Here is a 22908-nt window from a genome sequence, read left to right as displayed (position 1 = left end):
TTCTGAAATTCCTAACCTACATAATTTTACGGACCAGAAATCTGTGAACCATGACTATCCGTGTGGGGAGCCAGAACGTGTTGTTGGGATTAAGAGTTGTTCATTTATTTCACATTAACTTTTTTTCAGTTATTTCACATTAATTGGTTGAATTGCTGAATGTGTATTAGATGCAACAGAAGAAAATCATCCATGGTCAAATACACACTTGGTGACACATACAGTGAGAGCCAATTACTCCATAAATGGGTCAATCAACAGAAAGAGTTCCGAATAATTATCCTGAAGTGGGGCAATGATTTCAAAACCTACAGAGAACAAGAAAAAATTAGATGGTAACTCAAAACAGACTCTTGAAGGACTATACTGCATTTGGGGATTAAGTTGAACAGACCAATTGAAGGGTTTAGCCACTGGCCTTTTTTAAAATAAGAGTCTTCAGTTATGCTATATGTGCGGGTGGTTCATTACTAAGTATTGATTACAACAACACATTAGTTACAAATTAAAACAAAATTATTTTGGTATATTGCATACTTTATTAAAGAATTTATTTACAATTCTTACCAGCAGAATGAAAACTAAATATTCAGACAAGCAAAGTACACACCAGCAGATAAACATTCAAAATTATTTAAACAAAGAAGGAAAAGATTACAATTTAAAATTGCATTTGTACTTAACAGCAATCGAGACTTCTAACAAGCCATTGACAAAATGTAATCGATACAATTAATACAGGTTGGTGTCATTGTTTCGGAAAATGAATTACTTCAAACATATAATGTGTTTCAGTAATTTTTTAAAAATTAGTATAATAAGCACAAGATTTTCTATTGTTATACTAACTGTAGTATTTTCTGACAGGCAATGCTAAAGTTATCACAAACCTAGAGGACCATAGGGATGCTCTCTTATGCGACAGAGATGACTGGTGATGGTTTAACCCGAGGATCACCACTTCAGGCAAAAGGAGAGGTTGAGAAGGAAAGTTCTTAATGGTAACCTCAGTTGTTACAGGAATTGAACTCATGTTGTCAGCGCTACTCTGCATTGAAAACCGTCCAGTAAACTGAAGTAACTGATTCATTCTTCTATTAAGTGGGCTCAATATCAACAACTAGATTATAGTCGTGCGTAAAACAGAAAGTTTTTGACATTACATCAGGCTAATTAACTCAAGTTTTGAGAGTTGGGCATTTGGTGCAACTGAGCAATTAATTTTTAGATCTAAGAAAAGATGTTCTAGGTGTCCATGTGGTACTTTGTTTTTGCTGAGGATTAGCTCCCCCTTCACTGCACCCCACTGTTGAGAAGAATTTCTAGTTTGCATATTTGAAACTGTTTAAATACTTCAATTCCAACTTAGACTAAAGCAATGATTTACAAACTTCATGCAAACCTTTTGCCCTAATTCTTGAGGAAGTAAAATAAACTACCCATAGAAAAGCAGATTTTTTCAAAAATTAAGGAATACTTGAAACTGATGACCTTGTCAGAAGACTCTTCAAGTGCCAAGGTTTGAATTTAAAAACTTAAACTAAAGAAAATACAAAACACTCTTGACTGCTGTATTAGAGAAATGAGATAATTGCTTTATGTGTACACAGTTCCTTTGTTTATATGCTAGATATTTCTGGTTAACAGTCTTCAAACCATAAGGCAAAAATAAAGTTACTTTTTCTTGTTTGAGTTTTCTGGTGGTAACCAGCCACCTGGCTGGAAGGTATTTGCTGTACTTGAGGGTTCTGAAGATAGGTCATCCTTTCCATAGTAAGTTGCAGAGGCATGTCCCTTGGTTTGGGTTCGAATTGGCCGCGCAACAAGACCTTCTTCATATTCTTTTTCTCTCCTAATCTCCTCCTTCTGTTGTACTTCATCGGCATTTATCTTAATCATTTTCCTATATTCTTCATTGCGTAGAATTTCCTTTGCAAATACAAAAAACAATTTTAAACATAAATTTCAACATTACTCATTAGGATATGTAGACCAAAACTATTTACTTTTGCACTGAATCAAGTTTGTTAAAAGAATTAAAATCTTAGTATATTGTTACAGCAAATACATTTGGAGACACTGAATTGCCAATTTATCACAAAAAATATTTCAACATAGTCGTTTCTCTATTTTGAGATGATCTTCCTTCTTTCACAGCTTTCATTCCAATATATTATTTTCCTACTAACCACGACATATTAATTTCACCATATTGCCAATCTTTTGAGGCACACTATTCAGAATTAAGGGAAAGAACTGATTGCTTTTTCAAATAACTCTGTGAGGCACTGAAGTTTATCTTGAAGAAAAAATGTCTCATTCAAGTCAAATGTGTTCTCATTGAAAGTTCTTCTGGTGTAGTTATAGCAATAAAAGCTATGACAGTAGATGCTGTTCTAGGCGTTTTTAATAAGAACCAGGACATTTTTGCACAAATATTTGCTTTAAAAGAGCTTCATCAGCTCCTATGTTCCCTTCAAGTCTCAGGTTTTCCAGGCTCACTGCATCCCCAACACCTCCCTTGTTTTTCTAACAATGACTTACAGTGCCTTAGATCAGCAGGATTTCAAAGCCTGAATGTTATTGGCACTTACCTGAACTGGTAACTATAGCTCCAGTTGAGTAGTCACCCTCTCCTCTAATTAAATCGCTTAGTACAGCAACACATTTCTAAAGTACATAAAATACTTCAAACACCTCTTCTACAATGTCAAACTAAACAAAGGTGTTGCACATTGAAATGGGTCACAGAAACACTGCACGAATGGTATTGAGGGTGAAGCTGAAAGAACCTTGCAGGCATTAATAGGTAACTCAGCACAAATTAACAAAACCAATGCAATATGGGACAACTTCAGCATGCAAATCAGAGGACGTTGTGATCAAATTATACAACTTTCTGGTCAAACTGCACTCTTGAGAAATGAGACCAATGCTGATGCTAGGAGACAAGGAAGATATTTAAGAACAGGATGCTCTGGAATTACAAGGCTAAATAGTTAAAGTCAAGGGTCTAACTAAGGAAAACTTTATATTGAGGGAGGAGATGAGTGAAGAGTCTTTTATTGGTAGCAGCCAGTGTCTACTATCTACAAGACACACTGCGGAAATTCACCAAGATCCTTAGACGACACCTTCCAAACCCTGCCCACTTCCATTGAGAAAGAAAAGGGCAGCAGATACATGGAAACACCACAACACCACAGTTTTCCTCCAAGCCACTCACCATCCTGACTTGGAAATATACCACCTTTCCTTCACTATGGCTAGGTCAATATCCTGGAATTCCCTCCTTAAGAGTTAGGAGAATAGAAAAATATAAATATAGAATATAACTAAGTTAAATCGCAAGAGATGCAGTAGGAAACAAGGATTCAAACTATCAAAAAGCAAATTTAGGATAGTTAGCATTAGGTTATTTTTCACAAGAAGTGTGATAGCACATGGAATAAACTTCCGAACAGAATGATGAGGCAAATAATTTGATATCATATGAAAAGAAACTGGATACTGCAATGTGGGCAACTTCATATCCTTTCAGGATGGATCAAATAAATTGGATCTGAAACAACTGATCCAATCAAGTTCAAAGACTTGATATATTGGTTGGGGCTATTTCCTATTGGGAAATATAATTGGGATTATTCCCAGCTTTGCTGAAGTTCAGTGGGAGGGAACTTTGGTTCATCAACACGGCAGCAACTGGTGGTTGAGCAGAAAAGAATAGTAAGACCAACAGCGTCACAATAAAATGGTATTGCACACATTCGATAGAATAGCTGCTGAACATTTCCCTCGTTGTCATTTTGAGTGCTTACGCATTCTACCAGTTATCTGTCTCTCTAATGAAACTGGGTTAGTGATGAAGGGCTGAGGATCCTGGAATTGGATTTATTAGAGTTCAGAAGGTTGAGGGGAGATCTAGTAGAAACTTACAAGATAATGCATGGCTTAGAAATGGTGGACGCTGGGAATTTGTTTCCATTAAGCGGGGATACGAGGACCCGTGGGCACAGCCTTAGAAATAGATGGGGTCAATTTAGAACGGAAATGAGGTGACATTTCTTTAGCCAGAGAGTGGTGGGTCTGTGGATATTCATTGCCACGGAGCGTAGTGGAGGCCGGGATGTTAAATGTCTTCAAGGCAGAGATTGATAAATTCTTGATCGCGCAAGGTATTAAGGGATATGGTGAGAGTGTGGGTAAGTGGCGTTGAAATGCCCATCAGCCATCATTGAATGGTGGAGCGGACACGATGGGCCGAACGGCCTTACTTCCCTTCCTATGTCTTATGGTCTTATAGAACCAAACAATTATTGATTCTATTAAAAGCAAAATGCAGATGCTGGACATCTAAACAAAAACAAAATTCCGGAGAAACTCAGCAGGTCTGGCAGCATCTGTGGAGAGAGAAACTGAATGTTTCAAGTCCAAACTAACCTTTCTTCAGAACCAAAGAAGACTATACTAATTTTCTTTCCTCTCTCCATAGCACTTCTATTTCCTATTTCAAAATTACTATTGAACCTGTTTTTATCACATTTTCTGGCAGAATTTACTCAAGGACAACACCTTACTCAATTAGGTACTTGCCATCTTTCAGATCCCCATTTCACTCATTGGATTAGAATACACACTGCACTTAAATGTTTCATTTCAGTGTAGTGTAATTAAGACAAAATATGCTTAAAATGTTTACTAATTCAAAGTTTTAACAAAATCAAGTATTATAAAGGTCAATTACATTCCAACTAATGTAAGGGATAAAAATGTCACGTCAAAGATAGACTAGGAGGAAAAGACAGATTTTGTGAAGAGAGTTTCAGAAATACAATGGATTAAAGGAAGGAGTCAGAAGAATGGAGAATTCAAAGGGAGGTTTCATAGATTTGCAGGTAGGTACAATTGGAAGGGGGGGGGGGGGAGCAAAGCCATTTAAGAATTTTTTTTGAGGAATTGTGAGACAGGCAGACAATGATTTCCATTCCTTTCCCATCAGTGACCAAGATGGGCTTTTCCAACAGTTGACAATAGTTATATGGTCACCAATAGATTAACCCCGATCCTGGATTTTATTCGATTTCAAATTTCACCATCTGCTGTGGTGGGATACAAACCCATGTCTCCAGAACATTAGCTTGAGGTAGTAGATTACCAGTCTGGTGATATCACCACGAAACCACCACTCCCCAGTTCACAAACATTCTCTCTACAGCAGTGTGTACCATCTACATTATGTGCGGCAAATATTCAACAAGACTTGTTAGATAGCACCTTCCAAATCCACAACCACTACATTCTCGGAGGATACTACTCAGATCCTGACTTGGAAATATACTGCTGTTCCTTCAGTGTTACTCAGTCAAAGTCCTGGAACAGTCTCCCTTACAGTGTTGCAGGCCTATCTATTCTAAATGGACTCCAGCACATAAAGCAGGTAGCTCACTGCCACCTTCTCATGGCCAGCCAGGGATGGGCATTAAATGCTGGCCCAGCCAGCGACGCTCACATCTCATGGATACACGTTAAAAAATAGTAATTAACAGGTTAAATCGGATTTCAGAAAGGTAGTTGAAGGCTGGTTGCTCTTAGATTATAGGTGATATACCAGAGGAGAAAGTGAGGACTGCAGATGCTGGAGATTAGAGCTGAAAAATGTGTTGCTGGAAAAGCGCAGCAGGTCAGGCAGCATCCAAGAAGCAGCAGAATCGACATTTCGGGCATAAGCCTTTCTTCAGGAATGAGGAAGGAGTGCCAAGCAGGCTAAGATAAAAGGTAGGGAGGAGGGACTTGGGGGAGGGGCGTTGGGAATGCAGGGCAGAGGAGATGACCTGGGGGGTGCAGTGAGAGAGGGACTCACTGAAATTCTTGTAGAGGGAGAGAGCTTCTTCAAGGAAGGCATCCTTGCAATAGGATTCGCAGTAGATTAAAATCAACTAGGAGAAAGTGAGGACTGCAGATGCTGGAGATCAGAGCTGAAAAATGTGTTGCTGGAAAAGTGCAGCAGGTCAGGCAGCATCCAAGGAGCAGGAGAATCGACGTTTTGGGCATATACCAGAGGGACAATATTAAATGGTCCTACATTTGAATCCATTTGTGGTCTTGCAAAAAAAAATTTGCCTTAGCGACTGAGTTAAAAGGAAAAGACATTTTTCAATAATGAAGTTGGAAAACAAATAACAATGTGTGATGTATTTTCATGATGTATTGTAGAATAAATCTACTGTATCTCAGGGTATTCCTCTGAGATCAATGTTTGAAAAGCACTGCCATACTCAGAGTACATATCTCTGTTAGTGTTTATCTTGTCTCTTAAATGTGTTATAGTAACAGCCCTAGACCATCTATTCTAATTAGGGGAATTATATTAACACTAATTGTGCACAGGTGTGACAAGAGAAGAATATACCTTAAGTGATATCTTGAAATGAAAGTAACAAGACAATACCACATCATGCTAATTTTCATTAGCAATACTGAAATTATGACAGAGAAGTTCAAAACTTAAACTACATATTATCACAATTAAATACAGTACTATAATTCATTATTTCTACAACAATGGGATCTAGACTTGACACTGAAATGTAAATTCAGTCTGATTAGTGCAAACTATTCAATTTGTGTTTGTGCTACTGCTTCTAAACTACAAAAGCGTACAGTAAATAGAATTTAAAAAAACATATCAATTGTTGATTTATTTCTGAACTGTAGTTGGAGCTCACTATAGTTTTGTTGCTCTAGTCATTTTGGTAGGAATTTTACATACTATTTAAATCAAGGGACAAATTGTGAAGTCAAATAAAATAGATGGGACAATTAAAAGTGAATTCTTAGGAAGTTAGTATATATAAATACGCTCAAATAAGGGGTTTTGAGAGGTCACAAATATCACATGTACATGATCTTGGGCCTTCTTTAAGTTGAGGACTAACTCATACCAGATTACAAGGTCAGCAACATACAAGTATTCTATAGCACTTACACTTTCCCACAGACGTTCAATGAGTTTTTGTTTTGGAAAGTATTGGGCTGTCTTCTTTTTCCAATTGGTAGTGTCCATTCTAATTCCACTCTAGTGGGGTGTACATCCAGGAAGTGAAGTATGTGTCCTGTCAATCTCAATCATATTTTTGCCATAATGTTTTGAAGGCACCTCTGACAAATTCTCTGTAGCACCTCTTTAAGGGTAATGTTGTCTCTCTGTGTGATGTTCCAGATTTTATGTAGGAAAACTGGTGGAAGGTGTCCAACTTGTTCCTCTTTTCCATGCCTCGTGGAATTGACTGAATTTGGTACTACTACAGACTGGTTGGGTTGGGTGGGTTTCTAGTATTGTTGCTGGAAGACTGATGCTACTCAACATCCATTCTTGAGTGGATGCTCACCTTCCCATCACCCTTTCTGGAGATGTTCCAAGTCGGTAAGAAGTCAACATCCTTGATGTTCTGTTGCCTGATGGTGATGGGAAGGCCTTGTTACTATTGTCTTGGTCTTATCACAGTTAAATGCATAGACCAACTGTGGCACCATTACTCTTCAGACTGGTGGTCCTGTGCTGGAATGTGAGAGATTTTGTGGCCAGCCAATAAGTGATATCATCTGCTACTTAGAGAATAATTACAACACCTTAGCAATATACATTGTGTACTTTTTGGGTGCTTACATGACATTTGGTTCCTATTTCAAGAAACCAAAATAGCAGAAATGTTTACATTTACAGAATATAATCTTATGCTTGTGATGGATATAAAAATGAAAGCTATGTTATTGAGACTAACGTAGCCACATCTAGATCAGAGACTTCTGTAATTACTGAAGTGAGACCAAAAATCGTCCAAGGTTTTTAGTATAATGTCTGAGCATCCATGCAGACCACGCATGATGCATACTGTCACTATCCTGACCATTTTCAATTGGGACTGTAGCTTTGGTAAAGCATTAAGACCAAAACAGAAAAACAACATGTGACTTGTGACCCAGTGTGCTCAGTGTGGAGTATAAAATGCACAGGCGATGCAAAATTTACAGCCTGGTACTTCTGTGTGGCAAAGAAACACGTCTCTTTATGGGATCTCTGACCAAATTATGTAAAGATTCTGAATCCTTTAATCAAGACCTGGACATTATTGGCCTTTGAATCAGCATTGGCATCAGTGAGAGGGGCCCTGCTTGGAATGTGGACAAACATGGAGGAGTGGTGGCCTGGCAGCAGCAAGGCCGAGTAAATGCTGAAGGAGAAGGCATCTGGTGGCAGGAGCAGTAACACAAGGACAAGGCAAATGCAGCTCCAGTCCAGTCTGAGGTCTCCAGTGAGCGAAGAGTAGATCTCAGGGTTAATCTCCTGGTTCAGACTTGCAGGCTGAGTCAAGGCTTCAGGTCCGCGGCTAGGCTCAGATACCTAATAGTGGAGGTGGTGACGGCGGCGAGTGTGGTCCCAGTGCAGGACCCTGCATCACCGGCAATAGCTTCATCAGCAAGGTTGGTCAGCATGAACTCACGGCGACGGCGGCATAGATGGAGGCAAGATGGCACCAGAGAGTGGTGACTCTTTGTTCCAGGTGGTGCTGGAGCGTGGTGACACCAAACAGCTTTTCATTGTATTTGTAATAAATACACGGGACAATAAATCAAATCAAATTTAAATGTTGAAAAAAAATCCTTGAATTTAACTTAGTTTTTGTTACAGTTGAAAACTGCTACATTTTCAATACAATGTTTACCAATTTCAACTGTAACAAGTTGTTCATTTGTGACAATGAATTAGGCTGACAATTAGACTTTAGAAAAATCAAATGAATTTGGTATAGTTCTCTTTTAAGAAACAACTTTGAACAAGTTAATTTTTCAACAAATCAACCATTATTTTCACATATTGTCATAGCTGATTTCTAATTCGAGGTTTTGAGTCAGGTTGCATGAAAAGGTATTGCTTTGCTTTTAGCAAGATAGCAGTCCGGATTTGAAATAGTAACAGACTTGTACATTTACACGCTCGTGTACTTGGGTAGGAGTCTGAAACGATTCAAAACATTGACATGTAATATCTCCCACAGGGAGAACTGCATCAAGTCAGCAGATGGTTCCTGATAATAGTTATTTATATGCATGTCGCTGAGAGGCTGGCAGAGAATACATTTCTCTGAAATAATATCTTCCACCAAGATTCACCACTATACCTCAATATTTTTCCTACTGTATACCTAACAAAATCAATTATTTGCCTACTTTATTATTTATTGTAGATAGCATTCAAAGGGTTAATCATTGCAACCATAAAATAAAACATGGTCTAACTATGTGACTTGCTTGTGATTTAAATGAAAGATGCAAATTCTGTGAAACAATATTCAAGTTTTTCTTATTTTACCATTTGTGCAACTAAGTTAATCTTAAATACTGTTATTAGTACTATTTAAAGGGACATGAAGCATATTTGCGTAGTATGAAGTGCAAAACATGTTCAATATTCAACTGTTTACTTAGTAAAGTATTAAATATAATTGTAAGGGGTTTCAGTCTGTAGGCAGAGCTGCCCAACATGCCTTTTCTTGCCAATAGTAAATATCTGAAACAACCATTGTTTAACATACTCATTGAACATCGCGGATCATTGTACATATCTTCTGATTAGTAAGACTCAAATTAAAATTTGTCATGGTCTTGTTATTTTGATGAGCTTTTAAAAATCATAATAATTTAATCTTTCTTTATAAAAACATCATAACAATCAACAAATTCATCTGAATAGCTGTTGTTATTGAAGGGACAATACCTTGTCCTGTTTTGATCCTTTTTTGCAAATCCAGCTTTGTTTCAAAAGGTTTTTTCATATTTGAATAAGCGCCAGACTAATAATACACTCATTTGCAAGTACATAAATCATAAGATAGCTTTTCAATGAAGCCAGTTGCTTGCTGTTTGTCAGGGTTCACATGATGTAGCCAGAAAAGCATAACCCAGTATGTACATTAAAGTTGTAGTATTTGCAATTTTCAGCATTAATGCCCCTCAAACTGTGTAGACATTCTGGATGAGACATCCCTGTAATAAAATGCATTGAACTATAAAGATGCTTAACCCATTTCTGGAGAGCACAGGGACAGAGAGAGACAGAGAGAGAGGAAGGGAGAGAGGGAGAGAGAGAGAGAGAGAGAGAGAGAGAGAGAGAGAGACAGAGACAGAGAGAGAGAGAATAACAAAGAATTTTGATCAAATCATAAAACATACTGTTAAACATTTTATATATTATTCATGAATCTCCCATGGTATGGCCGACTGAAAATGTTAAGACTAACTATTGTTGGCATCAAATGAGGCAGATATAAATGAGGAGCTTGTGAGTTTCAGTGGTAATTTGTGCTGTGACCTTCTTTTACATATCTTGCCTATAAACAGTTGGACTTGCTTCTCAATTATATAGAACTTAAAGCATAAAATACTTTATTTGAATAAAATACTTTATTTGACCCAACTGCTGTCTGCTGGTGTTCAGCCTCCTCCAAATTCTCATCATCTGTTTTTCTAAAATATATCCTTCAACTTTTACTCCTCATATGCCTAGTTAACTATAAATCTACATCTAGCTTTCCATTAAACACATCTATAGTCTACTCTCACACAGATTTTTCTAATGCCATCCTGACACAGACAGTAAAAGGCATGCATTGCAGCACATAATGATACCTCCTATGATGGTTTTCCCCTTTGTAATGACCTAGCTAAATCTGGGGAACCACCATTTGGTGAATCAATCTATGCACCTAGATCCTACTGCTCCAAACAGAAGGTAGGATGTGGAGGTGCCGGTGCTGGAGCTGGACTGTTGTGGACAAAATCAGAAGACACATGAGACCAGGTTATAGTCCAACAGGTTTATTTGAAATTACAAGCTTTTGGAACGCTGCTCCTTTGCCAAGTACCTGATGAAAGAGTCGTGCTCCGAAAGCTTGCAATTTCAAGGTGTCGTGTGACTTCTGACTTTGTTCAAACAGAAGGTAGGTGTTAGGTTTTAAGGGAAAGTAGTCCCAGTCTTTTCTGAATTGGTTTTGAATACATAACTTCACCTCTCCCAATTTTTAATATAAACTACACAATAAAGGAAATTATATCCTTTTACACTTATTCTATGTATAGTACTCACATGTGAAAACAGCTAGTCATGGTGATGTTAGATTATGTAGAATTGGAGCTTGAATGAGCAGGGCTCCAGATACAATGTCTTCTATAATATATTTTTTATCCATTCACAGGATGAGGGCATCGCTGGCTAGGCTAGCATTTATTGCCCATCCCTAATTACCTAGAGGGCAGTTGAGAGTCAACCACATTGCTGTGGGTCTGGAGTCACATGTAGGCCAGACCAGGTGAAGATGGCAGTTTCCTTCCCTAAGGGACATTAATGAACCAGATGGGTTTTTATAACAATTGACAATGGATTCATAGTCATCATTAGACACTTAATTCCAGATTTGTTTTTGTCAGTGAATTCAAATTCCACTGTCTGCCGTGGTGGGATTCGAACAGGGGTCCCCAGAACATTATCTGGGTCTCTGGATTAACAGCCCAATGATAATATCACAAGGCCATTGCCTGTCCTGGATTGGTAAGGTAAATAGTTTACTTTTTATTCTTTATTTTTCAATAGTTTCTTTGGGAATTTAGAATAGTGGGAATGGAGGCTATGGCAGTTGAATGTTCCTTCTGCACAATGTGGGAGGTAAGGATCACCCGTAGTGTGCCTGCTGAGTTCATCTGCGGGAAGTGCACCCAGCTCCAGCTCTTCGAAAACCGCATTAGGGAACTAGAGCTGGAGCTGGATGAACTTCGGATCATTTGGGAAGTGGAGGGGTTATTGAGAGGAGTTACAGGGAGGTAGTCACACCTCAGGTGCAAGAAAAAGGCAAATGGGTTACCGTCAGGAGACGGAAAGAGAATCGGCAAGCAGTGCAGGGATCCCCTGTGTCGGTTCCCCTCAACAACAGGTATATTGTTTTGGATATTGTTGCGGGAGACGATTTACTGGGGTAAGCCATGGGGTGCAGGTCTCTGGCACAGAATCTGTCCCTATTGCTCAAAAGGGAAGGGGAGAGAGGAGCAGAGTATTAGTCAGTGGGGATGCCATAGTTAGGGGGACAGATAGGAGGTTCTGTGGACACGCGACAGACTCATGGTTGGTGTGTTGCCTCCCAGGTGCCATGGTTCGTGATATCCCGGATCGTGTTTTTGGGATCCTGGAGGAGGGGGTGAAGCCCCAAGTTGTGGTCCACACAGGCACTAATGACATAGATAGGAAAGGGGATGGGGATTTAAAGCAGAAATTCAGGGAGTTGAATGGAAATTTGGAGCTAGAATAAACAGAGTTTTTATCTCTGATCTGTTGCTGTGCCAGTTCCCCCAGTTATAACTCTTGCCCTGTGGTATTTACCTATTCCTTTCCATCGCTAAGGTACACATAACCGAATTGTGGTCACTATCATCAAAGTGCTCACCCACTTCCAAATCTAACACCTGGCCAGGTTCATTACCCAGTACCAAATCTAATGTGGCCTCGCCCCTTGTTGGCCTGTCTAAATACTGTGTCAGGAAACCCTCCTGCACACATTGGACAAAAACTGCCCCATCTAAAGTAGTAGAACTATAGTACTTACAGTCAATATTGGAAAGTTAAAGCCCCCATTACAACTATCTTGTTACTCTTGCTCCAATCCAGAATCATCTTTGCAATTCTTTACATCTTTGGAACCAATTGGAGGCCTATAGAAAACTCCCAACAGGGTGACCTCTCCTTTCCTGCTTCTAACCTCAGCGCATACTACCGCAAATGTCCTTTCTGCCACAGTAATACTGTCTTTGACTAACAATGCTACACCTCCCTGTCTTTTACCATCTCCTTGTTCTTATTGTCGTCATTGTCCACAGGAATAGTGCCAGAAGACTGGAGGATGGCAAATGTTGTTCCTTGTTCAAGAAGGGGAGTAGAGAAAACCCTGGTAATTATAAGCCAGTGAGCCTTACTTCGGTTGTGGGTAAACTGTTGGAAAAGATTGTAAGAGATAGGATCTATAATCATCTAGAAAGGAATAAGTTGATAAGGGTTAGTCAACACCGTTTTGAGAAGGGTAGGTCGTGCCTCACAAAACTTGAGTTTTTTGAGAAAGCGACCAAACAGGTGGATGACGGTAAAGCAGTTGATGTGGTGTATATGGAGTTCAGCAAGGTGCTTTGTAAGATTCCCCATGATAGGCTATTGCAACAATTACAGAGACATGGGATTGAGGGTGATTTAGCAGTTTAGATCAGAAATTGGCTTGCTGACAGAAAACAGCGGTGGTGGTTGATGGGAAATGTTCGTTCTGGAGTTCTGTTAGTAACGGTGTACCGCAAGGATCTGTTTTGGATCCACTGCTGATTGTCATTTTTATATGACCTGGACGAGGGCATAGAAGGATGGGTTAGTAAATGTTTGGATAACACTAAGGGTGGTGGTGTTGTGGACAGTGCCGAAGGATGTTGCAGGTCACAGTGGGGCATAGGTAAGCTGCAGAACTGGGCTGAAAGGAGGCAAATGGAGTTTAACACGGAGAAGTGCAAGGTGATTCACTTTGGAAGGAACACCAGGAATAAAGAGTACTGGGCTAACGGTAAGATTCTTGGCAGTGTAGATGAGCAGAGAGATCTTCGTGTCAGTGTACATAGATCATGAGAGTTGCCACCCAGGTTGATAGAGTTGTTAAGAAGGCATACGGTGTGTTAAGCTTTTATTGGTAGAGGGATTGAGTTTTGGAGTGATGAGGTCATGTTGCAGATGTACAAAACTCTGGTGTGTCTGAACTGGAAGTATTGCATACAGTTCTGGAACTGTATTACAGGAAGGAGGTGGAAGCTTTGGAAAGGTTCAGAGGCGATTTACTAGGATGTTGCCTGGTATGGAGGGAAAGTCTTATGAGAAAAGGCTGAGGGACTTGAGCCTATTTCCATTAGAAGAAGGTTGAGAAATGACTTAATTGAAACAAATAAGCTAATTAGAGGGTTAAATAGGGTGGACAGTGAGAGCCTTTTTCCTCGGATGGTGATGGTTAGATCAAGGGGACATAGCTTTAAATTGAGGGGTGATAGATACAGGACAGATGTCAGATGTAGTTTCTTTACTGAGAGAGTAGTAGGGGCATGGAACGCTCTGCCTTGCCAACTTTATGGGCATTTAAATGGTCATTGGATAAACATATGGATGAAAATGAAATAGTGTAGGATAGATAGGCTTCAGATTGGTTCCAAAGGTTGGCGCAACATCGGGGCCGAAGGGCCTGTACTGCACGGTAATGTTCTATGTTCTAAGTACGCCTGCCAGCTGGTTTACATAGGATCTTAATGCACGGCCAGCGACTCCATCCCGGCCAGTCGCTTTCCATGGGTTTATGCTCAAGGTGGTCAATCGGAAGTCTGAAGCAGTGACTGTGGGAAAAGGTGCACCCAATGCTGTTGGGGCAGGTGACATCGTTTCACTGACCTTCTGTTCAAAACGAGCATAGAATGCATTGAGCTCACTTTGTAGCCCATATATCATGCAGATCTTGCCACCGTCAACTTATGGTCGTATGGTTAGTCTGTGACTCTAATCTGGTATTTTCTCTTGGCATGCCTGATGGCTTTACAAAGATCATACCTAGATTTCTTGTATAAGCCTCTTTTTTATTTCAAAAATATATTTTATTCATAAAATACTTTGATGATATGTACAATTGGTCATTGAAGGGCTTATGCCCGAAACGTCGATTCTCCTGCTCCTTGGATGCTGCCTGACCTGCTGCGCTTTTCCAGCAACACATTTTTCAGTTCCGATCTCCAGCATCTGCAGTCCTCACTTTCTCCCTGTACAATTGGTCATGCCATACATATGTAAACATTCCATTTCTTTGCATACCGAGACACAGTAATCATTCATTTTAAAGGTCTGTACGATTACTCTCCACATATTTAGCTGGGGGTCAGCGGAAGCACCTTACTGCGTCAGACCCCTGTGCTTAGGCAGGCAGATGTTACACAGTGGTCTTTCCCCACCGTGCCTTGGTGGCAGCTGCCCCAATCTTCAGCGCGTCCCTCAACACATAGTCCTGGACCTTGGAATGTGCCAGTCTGCAACATTCAGTTGGGGTCAACTCCTTCAGCTGGAAGATCAACACGTTGCGGACCACCCAGAGAGCGTCCTTCACCGAGTTGATGATCGTCTCGGTGTGCGTCCCGGGGAACAGGCCGTAGAGCACGGAGTCCCGCGTCATGGTGCTGCTCGGGACGAATCTCGACAAACACTATTGCATTCCTCTCCAGACTTCCTCTGCATAGGCACATTCCAGAAGGAGGTGTGTGACAGTCTCGTCCCCACCGCAGCCGCTATGAGGGCAGCGTGCGGTGCGGCAGAAAGTCTGGGCGTGCATAAAGGATCTCACAGTCAGAGTCCTTCTCGCCACCACCCAAGCCATGTCTTGGTGCTTGTTGGAAAGTTCTGGCGATGAGGGTGTATCCAAATGACTTTGACAGTCTGCTCAGGGAACCGCTCGATAGGATCCGCCCTCTCCTTTTCCTGAAGGGTCTCCAGGACACTACGTGCTGACCACTTCCAGATGGACTTGTGGTCAAAAGGTGTTTTTCTTCATAAATTTCTCCACGAAGGACAGGTAATACGGAACGGTCCAACTACTCCAAGCGTTCCACGGCAGCGAGGCCGGGCCCATCCTTCGCAACACCGGGGACAGGTAGAACCTCAGTACGTAGTGACACTTGATGTCTGCGTACCAGGGATCCACGCGCAGCTTGATGCAGCCACACACAAAGGTGGCCATCAGGGCGAGGGTGGCATTGGGCGTGTCTTTTCCCACATTGCCCAGATCTTTATACATTGTGTCCCTTCGGACCGGACCATTTTTGATCTCCACATGAGTGGAAGATGGCCTAGGTGACTGCAGTGGCACAGGTTCTGGGGATAGGCCATACCTGTGCCACATATAACAACACTGACAATGCCTCACACCTGATGACCAGGTTTCTCCCAGCGATGGAGAGCGACCGTTGCTCCCATCTGCCTAGTTTCTGTCTCATCTTCCTGATCCACTCCTCCCAGGAATTGGCGCACGCCCCAGCCCCACCGAACCAAATACCCAGCACCTTCATGTCGTCAGTCTTGACGGTGAAGGGGATAGAGGATTGGTCGGCCCAGTTCCCGAAGAGCACGACCTCGCTCTTGCCTCGATTTACCTTGGCCCCCGAGGCCCACTCGAACTGGTCACAGATGCACAACGTCATCCATGTACAGGGAGGCCTTAACCTGCAGGGCCCCACTGCCGGGAATAGTCACCCCTCTCAGGCTCGCATCCTTCCTGATGGATTTGGCAAATGGCTCTATGCAACACACAAACAAGGCAGGAGAGGGGGCAATCCTGCCTGACTCCAGATCTTACAGGGAAGCTATCCGATTCCCACCCATTGATTGAGACTGCTTTGACAGTTGGTGTAGAGCAGTCTGATCCAATTACCGATTCCCTCCCCAAAGCCTATTTTGGAGAGGACATCCCTCATATATGTATGCGATATCCTGTCAAAGGCTTTCTCCTCGTCCAGGCTGATGAGGCAGGTGTCCACCTCCCTGTCCTGCACGTAGGCGATCGTATCCCTGAGGAGTGAGAGACTCTCAGTGATCTTCCTGCCCGGTATAGCACAGGTTTGGTCAGGGTGGATCACCGATCCCAGAGCAGACCTGACGCGGTTGGTGATGACCTTTGACAAGATTTTGTGATCCGCATTCAATAGTGAGATTGGTTTCTAATTTCTTGTATAAGTCTTAAATACGTTACTGATGGCATGGTGGCTCAGTGATTAACACTGCTGCCTCATGCTGCCAGGGACCTGGGTTCGAGTCCACCTTTGGGTGACTGTGTGGAGTTTGCACATTCTCCCCCTGTCTGCATGGGTTTCCTCCAGTTTCATCCTGCAGTTCAAAGATGTGCAGGTTAGGCAGTTTGGCCATGCTAAATTGCCTATAGTGTCCAGAGATGTGCAGATGAGATTGATTAGCCATTGGAAATGCAAGGTTACAGGGATAGGGTAGGTGTGTGAACTCGAGTGGCCTACTCTTTGAAGGGTTGGTGTGGACTTGATGGGATGAGTGGCCTGCCTCCGGCTGCAGGGATTCTATAATTCTAAGTCAGGGTCCCCGACTTGAATTCCTCAGACCTGGACTTCAAAAACACTTTTCGAATGGACAACAATTTGTAGACAATGCCAAACTGCAGTTTCTTACCAAGCAATGCACTTGGGTTTTTTCTGAGATGTCACTCTGTTTCAAACTTAGCATCAGCTGCTGTTTCCAAGGTCCTATGCCTCCCCAATTTCTAAGGTAAGCGGTGTAGGCCTCTAGCCTCAACCACAATTTATATTCCACTCCATGCTGCACTCTCACAATCCTGCTGGTTATCTGACTCCTCAGGTAACCTTCCAAATGTGGGTAGAGGAAAGGTGAAATTTCCCCGGTGAGTGACTAGGAAGTGCTGAGGGCAAGGAGGGTTAGTAATCTGGGAGGAATGGGTAAGTGAGACACATTTAGGGAAGATGTTGCACGTGATTGTGAGACTGGTAAACCATGAGTTCTGGTGGGATGTGGATGAAGAAGAGATAGAGTGAATGTGAGGTAATAGGATGACATCACCCTTGCGGAAGCAATTAACTTTCTTCCAACACTCTTCTAGACCATGGATACTGCACTAACCCAGACGGCAACTTCACATCAGTTTGGCACGGTCTGGTGTTGTGACCTTTTCTGGCTGCCCTGGGGAAAGGGGATGACCTCCTGTCCACTCCCCTGCCCTTTGGGTCCTTGTCCATGAACAGGAATGCCAACTTTCCTCTGTCAGTCATCCCCTTTGGATATCTTCACACATTAGAACTGTGAAAATCAATTCCGGACTTGCAGCATTTAGAATGGTGTGTAGCTAGTGTTTAAATATAGCGCCTGCTGAATAAATGATGGGTATTTCTATCACAGCACAACCCGTAATAGCACGGTGTCTTGGAGGCATTTAGTGAATCTTAATGAGGTGAGTAACATAAATTGTACAAGAAATTTGCTCAGGGTCACAAGGGGAAGTGCTTCTGTAAAATGCCACAAAATTGACACTTAGTCAAATTTAAGGAAAATTCAGCACAGATTTTTTCATAAAACAAAAACAGAAATTGCAGTTCTGGTAGCTTCCTTGGAGAGAAAGAAGAGTTAACATTTTGAGTCTAGTGACCCTTCTTCAGAATTGATAGAAGCTGGGAAAAGGTGGCGTACATGCTGAAGACAGGGGGTGCTGAGAAAAGAAATGAATGAATAGGAGGAGGTGGAGCCTGGAGAAGGAGACCAGCAGTTAGACAGACAAAGGGGCAGATGCCAGGAAGAAAACACATCTGGTAACGGACACCATATGCAGGTGAAAATGATTTGGCTCTGCTAAAGGCAGCCCATGTCATCGCTGGGCTTGGGGTGTGGGATGGGTAAACTACATAGAAAGAGGTGTACAGGAAAATGCTGTTCTTTCAGCTTGTGTTGACCCTCACTGGAGCACTGCAGCAAGCCCAAGACTGAGATGTTAGCCAGGGAAGACTAGTGTGTTGGAAACAGCAGGCAACTAGAAGCTCAGAGTTATGTTTGCATACAGAACGTTGGTGTTTTGCAAAGCAGTCACACAGACTTGTTTCCCCAGTGTACCGTGGACCACATTGTGAGCAGCAAATATAGTAGACTAGATTGAATGAAGTGTTGGTAAATTCATGCTTCACCTGCTTCAGATATCACATGCAAAGAAACCAACTAAGATAAACCAGGAAATTATGCTTTTTAAACTGGTGAGAAGGGCCTTGTCCTCAATGATCAATAAAGACTCCATGGTGTCCATTTTCATGGTAAATGCCATTTCATCATAGCAGAAAGGTTAGCAGTACCTCTAAAAGAAATTCATTCCTCATCATTTAGCCTGGAATTTCCTCCATTACAGCATTCTTGGTCAACCTACAGCATATGGACCATAGCGATTCAAGAAGGCAGCTCACCACCACCTTCTTAAGGGCAACTAGAGGTAGGCCTAGAGGTGGCCTACGTCTCAGAAGTGCATAAAAAAACTACGTGCTTTGTAAAAAGAAGTTTTCTTTCTCACATCATGTTTGCTGCTTTTGCTAATCACTTCACATGTCTGCCCTTTGGTTCAAGATTCTTTTACAAGCAGGAACAATTTCTCCTTATTTTTCTTTTCCCAGTCTGCTCATAATTTTGAAATTCAGATCGGTTCTCAGCTTTCTCATCTACAAAGAGAACTGTCCCAACTTCTTAAATCTCTAGTCATAACTGAAATTTCTCATTGCTGGAACAATTCTTGTAAATTGCTTCTGCACTATCATGTAAATGTGCATGTATATGAACGGCTTTCAATCACTTCTAATTGGATTTTTCAGCGAGCAAAACAAATGCTGGGGCATTATAGATAGGAATATGGTAAAAGCTAAAATTTCAACAGCAGTTTATGTTTACATACAAACACTGAGAATGGCGAAGAAACTGAGCAGGTGTGGGTAGCATTCTGACCCTTCTTCAGAACTTCAGTCATCCCAGACCAGAAACATAACCTTTGTGCCTACTTCCACGGATGCTGCCAGATCTGCGGAGGTTCTCCAGCATTCTCTGTGTTTGCTTCAGATTTCCAGCATCCACAGTGGTTTGATTTTATCAAGTTCTTATATTTACTTGTGTTTATAAAGTAATGAATGTTTTAAGATGATTCACAAGAGCTTTATTGAAGAAAGGAAGATACTAAGCTGCATGAGGAGATATTGGGTCAGTTAATCAAAAATTTGGCCACTTTCTCCTGATACCAGGAATAGCAGGACTGTTGTATGAGTTTAACGGGGCGCATATTCACTGGAATTGAGAAGAACAAGAGGGATCTGATTGAAACATAGAAGATTCTAACAGTTCAAGACAGATACTAGGAAGATGTATCCCTGTATAGGGAGTCTCGAACCAGGGGTCACAGTCTCAGGATACAGGGTAGAACATGTAGGATCGAGATAGGAAAACATCGGTGCTCTAGAAGTGGTCAGCCTGTGGAATTTGCTACCACAGAAGGCTGTTGGGTTGGGACTATAATCAAGAAAGATTTTTTTTGGATTTTAGAGGTATCATTGGGTATAGGAGGGAACATGGCATGGAGTTAGAGGATCATCCACGATTACAACAAATGGTAGACATAGCTCAATAGGCTAAATGGAACATATTCCTGCTCCTAGTTTCTATGTCTCTATTAATAGAGGTATAGAGTTCAAGGTGAAGGAGATAATGTTGATTATGTAAAAGACATTTTTTGGCCTCAGATAGAGTATTGCGTACAGTTTTAGGCACCACAGTACGGAAAGGATGTGAATGCATTTGAGAATGCACATTGGAGAGTGATTTACACGAATGGCTCCACAAACGGAAATCTTCAGTTGTGAAGGTAGATTGAGGATGTTGGGAATGTTCTCCTCAGAGAGAAGACAGCCAAAGGAAAAGATCTGTTTGAAGTTTTCAATTGCATCAGTTGGCTGAATAGAATCGATAGGGAGAAACTGTTCCCACTTGTAAAAGAAACAAAAAAGGGCATACATTTAAAATGATTTGCAAATGAAGTAAATTTTGTGTGAGAAAAAAAACTTCTTTATACAATGAAGAGTAAAGATACAGAATGCACTACCCGAACATATGGAAGAAACAGATTGATTTGAGGCATTTAAGAGGGCATTAAACAATAATTTGCATAAAAATAATATGTAATGGGCTGAAAGGGCTCCTTCTACATTGTTAGATTTTCAGATTCAGTGATAAGTAGTAGATTGTGAGCATCGGTCTTATATATACCATTTTAAAGCAAAGGGTACCTTTTTTAGTTTGATATGATTTAAATTAATATATTACATTTGTTTTTCTTGTTACATATTTTTAAGTTACAACTTTATAATCATTTTAAAAGAAAGAAGAACAAAACGGCTTGAAACGTACCTCTATAGTTGGTGGGTCCACCCTACGCCCTCGTATCCAAGCTGACAAGAACAGAATAAAACCAAACTTTACTAAAAGAGAATCAAATATACTGTAACATTTTTCTATGCGTTTAGAAAATAAATAAATACTAAGCCATTAAATGGTTAATTGCAAGAAATCGTTCGGGGAATGCTGATAAGCAGTCCTATCCTATTAGGAACAGCATTTTCTTTAGTTACTCTGTTTTCAATATTTTCGATTCATGCCTCATTTAAAAAAAGTTACATTTGCTCTTATTGGGTTCTTGGCATTTGATTCTGGATCACAAGGCACTTTTAGTGTCACTTTTGCTTATTGTTAGCATTGTCATTTCTTAATCAGAGGATAATGGGTTCATGACTTAATTGGAACAGAATCTAGGTTTACAGTTCAGCAGTGAGGCAGTGCTCCATCATTTAAACGAATGAAACTGAAGACTTTGTCTGCTCAACCAATTATGATTGACCGGTCATTCATAATGACATTGAGTGCAGTTTGTAACTTTTTCATGGGATGTGGATGTTGCTGGGAAGACCACCATTGCTGCCCATTCTTGAGAGATACTGAGCTGAGTGATTTGCTAGGCCATTTGAAAGGTCAGTTAAGACTGGACCTGGAGTCACACAGAGGCCAGATTAGGTAAGACCAACCAGACAGGCACTGACAATATTTGACCATAGTTTCAAAGCTGAGATTACGGAGATGAGCTTTCAATTCCAAACATTTTATTAATCTATTGATTTAATTGAATTAAAATGCTACTAGCCGCTATGGTAGGATTCAAACCCATGTCACAATGGTAGTTGCCTGGGCTTCTGAACCACTAGATGTGAGATTATTAATATAGCACTATCTCCTGACTTCTAGTAATAATGCAAGGCCAAAAGAAAATAAAAATTTTAAAAATCTAGTCACAGTTGATTGGGGCCATGAAAAGATTGGATTGCCAATCTGGTCCCTTAATATCCTTTAGTGAGGGAAATCTGCCATCTTTATTGGGTCTGGCCTATATGTGACTCCACATACACAGCAATGAGGTTGGTTCTTAACTGCCTTTGAAGTGGCCTAGCAAGCCTTCCTCGGTCAACTATGCAAAGTCCAACCTACTAATACCTTAGGCCACAATTCGGAAAGCAAAAGCTTGGCGTAGTCATACTCATAGTATCATACCTTAAAATGAACAGGGTTGAGAGAGTGTTGCTGGAAAAGCATAGCATCTGAGGTGCAGGAGAATCGACATTTCGGGCCAGAGCCTTTCATCAGGAATCATCCATTCCTGATAAAGGGCTCCGGCCCGAAAAGTCGATTCTCCTGCTCCTCTGATGCTGCCTGACCTGCTGTGCTTTTCCCACAACACTCTCTCAACTCTGATCTCCAGCATCTGCAGACCTCACTTTCTCCTTCTAAAATGAATGGGTCAAATGAAATAAAACTTATTGCTCTCCTAGTTCCTGTGTTTTCTTAGTTTTTGTTTGCTTTCTTATTTAGTTTCTGGGAAAGACATGATGAGTGCAAATCTTTCTTCTAATTAGAAAGTGCTTCATTTCAGCTCACTCTCTCCTAGGACTAAAGATCAAAAATAATTATGGGAATCATGGGTAGAAACATAACATCAATCACTTCAGTACAACCGCACTGTTGGAATATTAACATTTCCACAAAGAAAAATATAAATATGAAGCTGACATTCATTTTGTTTTCCTAAGATATTAATATTCATCTTCTTCCTAATGATCAGGAATAGGTGTCTGGCTAACTCTAGGGAAGCAGATTGGGAAGAAAGCACAGCAAACAACTGAAAATCACAATTTTTCAGGGCTAAACAGATG

General features: G+C 41.0%; 1 protein-coding gene across 2 annotated transcripts in view; it reads right to left on the bottom strand.

The window, feature by feature from the left end:
* Positions 1-519: 519 nt before the first annotated feature.
* Positions 520-22908, bottom strand: part of ndufaf2 (NADH:ubiquinone oxidoreductase complex assembly factor 2) — a 145648-nt gene continuing 123259 nt past the window's right edge. For both annotated transcript variants that reach the window (XM_043689369.1, XM_043689375.1), the window contains 2 exons: positions 21059-21099; positions 520-1929 (listed from right to left, as the gene is read on the bottom strand). In XM_043689369.1, coding sequence (XP_043545304.1) covers positions 1675-1929; positions 21059-21099 — 296 coding nt within the window. In that variant the 3' untranslated portion in view covers positions 520-1674. The remainder of the gene's footprint in view (positions 1930-21058; positions 21100-22908) is intronic.

Source organism: Chiloscyllium plagiosum, chromosome 1, assembly GCF_004010195.1.
Source record: "Chiloscyllium plagiosum isolate BGI_BamShark_2017 chromosome 1, ASM401019v2, whole genome shotgun sequence".
NCBI lineage: Eukaryota > Metazoa > Chordata > Chondrichthyes > Orectolobiformes > Hemiscylliidae > Chiloscyllium > Chiloscyllium plagiosum.
Note: the sequence above shows the minus strand (reverse complement) of the source record. Positions and strands in the feature narration are given on the sequence as shown.